The sequence below is a fragment of the Dreissena polymorpha genome, chromosome 2 (genome assembly GCF_020536995.1).
Source record: "Dreissena polymorpha isolate Duluth1 chromosome 2, UMN_Dpol_1.0, whole genome shotgun sequence".
In the NCBI taxonomy this organism is placed as follows: domain Eukaryota; kingdom Metazoa; phylum Mollusca; class Bivalvia; order Myida; family Dreissenidae; genus Dreissena; species Dreissena polymorpha.
In genome coordinates this window covers 91,344,427-91,351,421 of record NC_068356.1, presented here as the reverse complement: position 1 = coordinate 91,351,421, position 6,995 = coordinate 91,344,427, and the positions used below count along the sequence as shown (strand labels likewise).

Sequence of the window (6,995 nt, the reverse complement as noted above, 5' to 3'; positions counted from 1 at the left end):
GTACCGAAAAATGTTTGCATGTCATGCGGGTGGCATATTTAATACTATATTTTCGATGAAAGATTATATCTTTTTTTTTCATACAAACGACAGTCAGAGTATTATAAAACACATTTTTTACCATCTTACATTCCATCCGTATTGAATAAGATATTCTAGGATGAATGGGTGAATCGATCTTAAATTTTGGACGCTTACGCCTCACGTACAGGTCCGGGACAAATCATATTTTAGAGGATTTTCAGATACTTTACATCGTAAACGACTGTTCGATATCAAAATATTACAACCGTTTATTTTGGTGATGATATGACATCTATTGTAAAACAATAAATTCAAAGACATTTCGAGGACTCTTATTTATAAATGTTTTATTTGATAACTTAATATTTTTCAGTACAATTAATCGACTAATTTTCGTATAAATGTTACACAAATCATTTCAAATCAACATCAAAACAGCCAATTCAACTCATTGATTGTTGTGAAGCCATGACTTATTGCGTTCACATCATATTGCCGAATGCTTTATGGGCAGTTGTGCACGTTGGCGATCCAGTCGCAGCCTTGCAGCACTGTGCTGAAATAGGTTCCGGACGGACAAGGCTCGTGGTAGGAGATCTCGAAGGAGCACTGGTAGAACTTTGAGCAGTCTACGGGATCCTTGTAGAAGCCGTCCTGCTTGCCCTTGCAGAAATCCGTCGGGTTAACCGCTGGAAAACAAAACGACGAGTGTGGTGTATGTGTGTATATCAGAGTTTATTTTCAGGTCCTACTAGCCTACTTATATGTCGCAAACCTGTGCTTTCCCGGTTCAAATGTTTACACGTTAATTTACATAAACTGTATTCATACGCGTCTTCAATACACTATGGCGTACCGTTTTAGTTATTGTTTTGTTAGTTTTGTTTAAGCAAAAAAAAATTGTCAACTGTTTTTGTTAGTTGTTGTATATAATAAAAGGAATATTACGCTAGTCGATTGTTTCAAGAGTTTGTACTATATCAGTCTTGTGGCTATTGCTATTTCGTCACCACAAAAGCCACTGGACTGATACAAACTCTTGGAACAATTGACTAGCGTAATATTCCATTTTTATTTTTCTCTCTATCATACTCATGTATGACGTTGTTTAACGCATATTTTGAGGTTATAATGCACAAACGTATGACGTTAACGGTATTTTTGCATATGATTTTTGTTAATTAAATTACAAACGAATAATTGAAAAAGAAAATGAGTTGCTTCTGGTGAATAAACGCATATTTATTAAACTCATGTTTAAAAGAGTTTTATTTCACTTTTTGAAAAATGTTGTTCAATTACCACTCGTTAAAATGCAATTCGATCGTTCAACGAGAATACATCTTTTCCTGTATGTATTTACTATTATGTTTGATATATTTAAGTTTAAACATGAAAAGTAGCATTGTGTTCAAAATGCAACCAATACAGGAAGATTTACGAGAATCGGCCTTATGTTTCATTGATTATTAAAAAAGCGTCAAAATAATATTAAATATTTTAAATAAATAGGCTTCCACAAAGCTTTTGGGGCTTCTGGGCATATCGATACTTCAATAACGGTTTTCAAGAACTCGTTAATATTGAACACAGGCCTACCATATTTGAGGTTATTCTACCTTATGTTAGCGGCCTTGCACACGAAGGATTTATTGACGGCGGCTGTCCAAACCCGAACTTGATGGTATGCAGGTACTTATTATGCGACCAGTTTCCTAATTTTTCAAGTAACAGCGTTCAAATACTTACATTGAGGTTTGGTATTGGCTTGCGGTGGCTGCGTTTGCGGTGGCTGTGTTATTGGTGGCTGCGTTTGTATTGGCTGCGTTTGGGGTGGCTGCGTTTGGGGTGGCTGTGTCCATGGTGGCTGCGTTTGGGGTGGCTGCGTTTGGGGTGGCTGTGTTTGTGGCGGCTGCGTTTGGGGTGGCTGCGTTTGTGGTGGCTGCGTTTGGGGTGGTTGGTTTCCCTGCTGGGAATTGCAGTTCACGTGGTCGGCGAAGTCGCAGTACATGGTGGCTTCGTTGAACATGAGGCCGGGATGGCAGTCGGTGAGGAAGGCCATTTGTGCCGCGCAGATATAGTACTGGGTACAGTCAGTGGGGTGCGCGTAGTAACCGTCCGCCTTAATTCTGCAGTCGAACTCCGTGAACGACACCATGGTCAAGTGATGTTGGTGATTGCCATTGCTGTGATGGGCTGAAAGACAGGCGGACGGACTGATGCGTGAGTTAATTTAACCCATTTAAGCCTAGTAGACTCTCCCATTCCTTCTAAATTGGATCAATTTATTTCCAAAATTAGGAATGTCTAGTATACTTATTTCTATATTTAGAATATTTCTTACAGAAATTTCTTCAAGCAAACAGCGCAGACCCTGATAAGACGCCGCATTATGCGGCGTCTCATCTGGGTCTACGCTGTTTGTCAAGGCCTTTTTTCTAGACGCTAGGCATAAATGGGTTAATTTAAGAAAACTCAATTCAAATTTTTAAATGTGGAAGTGAAAATGCATGAAAGTTCATTTGATCAATAACACTAAACAGTGAAACGAAAAATATGGAATTCAAATGCCACATATGTAATAGGCTGCAAGAAAGAAAATATCAGATGTGCAACCATAAATACGCACCAAAACATGGTTATATGGCAGTAATAAACATAGAATACATTGTGTAGTTTAGAAGACACATGTGGGCGTCTGATTTCAAAAGAAACTGCAATATGCAAATAGGATATGATTTAGAGTATATATATATATATATTATTTAAAATCACCATAAACCCGGAAATATTTATAACATACTGAGACATTGTGCATATCAATAGAGAGCTTGTTATTAGACATCGTTTTTAAGAGGATTCTAAGATCCTTCTTCTTCCCATTAAATGCAGAGCTCCTCTTCAGCATCGACGCAACTTGACTATTCAATGAGACTTTGGCATAGGTAGAACCAGTTCTGGGTGTCTTTGGGGGAGATATAAAGAACACTTCCACAGTGGGGATCGAACCCGTGACCGCCCAATCGCTAGGCTGACATCATACCCACTTCACCATGGCTAAATCAATCATTAGTTTTACAATATTATTTAAACATTTTGTATAATGTTAACTTATTATACAGAAACGTAATCATACTTTCTTAACATAACAATGCATAAACAATCATTCATCTCTAGCCGCAATTCATTTTAGCAAACCTGTTGTTGTGACGGGTGCCGATACAGTAGTAGTTACCGGTGGTGCGGCAGTTGTTGGTTGTGTTGTTACAGGTGCGGGTGTTGTTGTAATGGGAAGAGCTTGCGCTGGGGAAGAAAGCGAAGCGTGAAGCACAAAGCAAAGCAAAGCTACACATCACATGGAGAAAATGCGTTCTGCGAAAACTTGACATAATGCATGTGCGTCAAGTGTCGTCCCAGATTGGTCTGTGCAGTGCGCACAGGCTAATCAGGGACGACACTTTGCGCTTTTATGTATTTTTAGTGTCAATGAAGTCCATCCTTACCGAAAATCAAGTTCAGGCGGAAAGTGTCGTCCCTGATTAGCCTGTGCGGACTGCACAGGCTAATCTGGGATGACACTTTACGCACATGCTTTAAGCCCAGTTTTCTCAGAACGCGACTCAAAACTCTAAACTCGTATCAGACAGAAACGTTGGAAGCAACAGTTTGACGTTCAAACCCTCGAGTATCGGATAGAGGAAACAGTTCCAATGGCGTATCTTTACACATTTAAAAGTAATACACATTGAGATCAGGCAGCAAAAGGAAGTGAACAGTGACTATGCTTTTTAGCCGCGCTCAGAGCTTATTTGTGCGTGCGTGCAGTATCGTCTGATATATGCAATTGCAGTCCGCACAGGCATCTATGGGTGGAACGTTCTGCTTTCGTAGGGATTTTCCTTAAAAGGAAGTCTCTTCTAAATGAAAATCTAGCTTAAAAAGTGTCGTCCCTGATAAGCGTATGTGGAATGCACAGGCTAATTTGGATCGACACTTCACTCACATGCATTAAGTCCGGTTTTTTTCAGCGCGGCTCTCTTATTCAACATTTTAATCCAACATATAGGTATTTGAAATACACAAAGGCAAAAGCTAAAAAAAAAATTAGAAGTAATAACCTGCAACCAGTAGATAGGTAGGTAAACATGGCAATATCATTCTCAACCAACATGTATTTTGCAATTCACAGTAAATACATGACAAGAACAAAAAGCTCGAGCAATAATAATCATTAAGCAATTTGTAAGCATCACCTCGTGGACTCCACAGCTTGATATATCTTTTTCATTTTTTGGTTGACTCGTATTATTCTTTAATTAATGCTATTCATTTAACATATGTTTATTCAATGTTAAAGGGCACTAATCTATCTTCAAATGCATTTCTATTTCAAGCGCACATTGATTCTGTGAATTCTAGCCATCACTGCGCGTCATTCACCATCAATCATGTCATTACGGATATATCGGTAATTCATCTGCTCTTTAATTTCACACGCTCGTTCGATTTATTAAATGATTCAGCGGAAACTGAGTGCAAGATGTACATGTCATACCTAATAAGCCGCGTCATGCAAAAATGGGTCTTATGCAACATGCGGTCGGCGAAGCCTGAGACCGATCTCCGTGTTCTCATAGTCTGATCAGGAGCTGCCTTGTCCGTTAATGAGACCACAAAACCTTGCATTACCTTATGTCGGACAGCATAACTACTGGCCAGACTGCGCAGGCTGATCTGGAGATAAGTTTGCCGCATATGGTATAAGACCCATTTTCGCATGACGCGGATTTAATAAGAAATAAAGCACTCTTTACGAGTTTCCCTTATATAATGTTTACATATTGTTTGTATAGGATTAATTAAAAATTACCAAACATGAACAATTACACAAATACACGTTAAATGTAATACTATTTAAGATAAAACACTGTGCTTCATGTTGTGTCTCACTGAAGAATGCTAATATGCCGAATACCAGCGATGTCAAGGCAATTATGACATTTTGTAAGAAAGTTATTTATTCATTTGAATATTCTGTCTCGGTTTAACGCTGTTAGCAAACAAAATAGATACAAATTTGACAGTTTAGCTTAGTGTTATTTCCGTACAAATTTCCATAAAAAGGTATTAAGCAAGGTGTTGTGTGAAAAAAGGATTTGAATTAAAGCACATCTCAATGACTTTCAACATGCGTGCTACTTCAATAAATTACATGCGAATAAATTACATGATATGCCTGCAATACATACAGATTACCATTGTTTCACAGACATATAATGAATGGATAAATTATTCCATCATCCAAAATGTCAAAATTTGATTTTGATGAATTATGTCAAGTTTACAGGTCAAATCCGTTTTTCCTTCTTAAAATTTCGACTGAAAACTATCGACGATAATGTTTTCAATACATTCATCCACGTAGATAAATAACAATTATTTACTTTAATCTCCCACATACTCTGAACTTGAATCAAATAAAATTGAATATTTTAAAGAGGCTAGAATGCGTTTATTTGTATGATTTATATAAATTGGGATTTTCCTTAGGAGGAGACTTAGTAGAAGAATCGTGTACACATTTACGAATGCGAAATCGACCGTTCACAATAATAATTGACATATTAAAAAAATAAGAAAAAAATGCGAACACGTTCCTATAAATCATGGTCGGAAAAGTTTGTTTAATACACATCTATTTTTCTTCAATTTGTACACAGGAGATGGTTAAAAGAGAAAATATATTATGCCACTTTTGTGTTGCACCAGTAAATGGCATTGACATAAACTTTACCGGGGTTTCGATATCTAATGTGTGGTTTCTTTAACTGAATATATAGAAGTCGATAGAAAGGCTGATTTATTCATTTCAATACACAGCTTTAGTAAGTAAACACAGAACAAGCTATTGGCATAAAAATGATAACAAGCATACGATAAATTATTCAGTATATTTGGGGTCGTGACATTTGATGGATATCTAGAAAAGTTGACATCTTCGAAATTTCGATTAGTTAAATAAAACATTTGACCTCGCGTTCATCAACTCCTTGCGAGGATATTATTTGTGAAGATAAAACAAACAAAATAGAAAAAAAAAACTTTATTTGAAGACGGTATAGACGATTCCCTAACGATGATGATACAGTTTGATAGTAGTTCTTTGTTTTTACTATAATAAGTTATAAGGCAATAGTTGAAAAGGAACCAATCCTGTTTAAAGAGCGCGTGACTTCCAGAGATTGTATTTCGTGGCATCGCGTTTAAATTTATGTTAATTATATTATTTTGTTCCTGTTAAAGAATAATTCTATGATTGATTTATGTTTGTATACTTAGCTATTTAAGGACAGTGCACATAAATGACATTTATGGCCTACCGCAGGTAAGTGAGTAGTGACAGTTTCAGAGACCGGATGTCATCTGGCAACAAACACAGCAGTGCCTTGTCTGTTTACGACAACTGCGTATATTTATAACTTTTTTAAAGATAATAAATTACATTTTAAAGTTAATATATGTTTTTTTTCTAAACGTGAATGACGATGCAAAAACCAGAATGTTTGTCAGTATGACATTAAGTTTAATTACGTTGTATTTTTTTATCATGCCTATTTGCAATCCTTATTATAAACGGTATACAGTCCGTATGCAAACAATGTAATAAAAGGGATTTTTTTTAATTATGCATTGTTTTACTATGTACTCGCATACCATTGATTGCATACATTGAACCCTTTACAAGGTCTTTATCAAGCAGGCGCATAAAAGGGGCTTCAAACCCTACAAAGCGCACACATGAAGACTTACTGGTTGTAGGGGCAGGTACTGGGGTTGTGGTTGGTGGTTGCCACCAGACTGTTGAGGTTGTGACCGGTGGTGTCCACCAGACAATTGGGGTTGTGCTCGGAGGATTTGTCCACCAGACGTGGGCAGTTGAGCTAAGTAGATGACATGACAGAAGAGATTAC

The 6,995-nt window shown here is 37.1% G+C and overlaps 1 protein-coding gene across 3 annotated transcripts in view; it reads right to left on the bottom strand.

Moving 5' to 3' along the window:
* Positions 1–351: 351 nt before the first annotated feature.
* Positions 352–6,995, bottom strand: part of LOC127868031 (chitotriosidase-1-like) — a 28,213-nt gene continuing 21,569 nt past the window's right edge. For all 3 annotated transcript variants that reach the window (XM_052409592.1, XM_052409593.1, XM_052409591.1), the window contains 3 exons: positions 6,835–6,965; positions 1,774–2,220; positions 352–713 (listed from right to left, as the gene is read on the bottom strand). In XM_052409592.1, the coding sequence (XP_052265552.1) occupies positions 529–713; positions 1,774–2,220; positions 6,835–6,965 (763 nt within the window). In that variant the 3' untranslated portion in view covers positions 352–528. The remainder of the gene's footprint in view (positions 714–1,773; positions 2,221–6,834; positions 6,966–6,995) is intronic.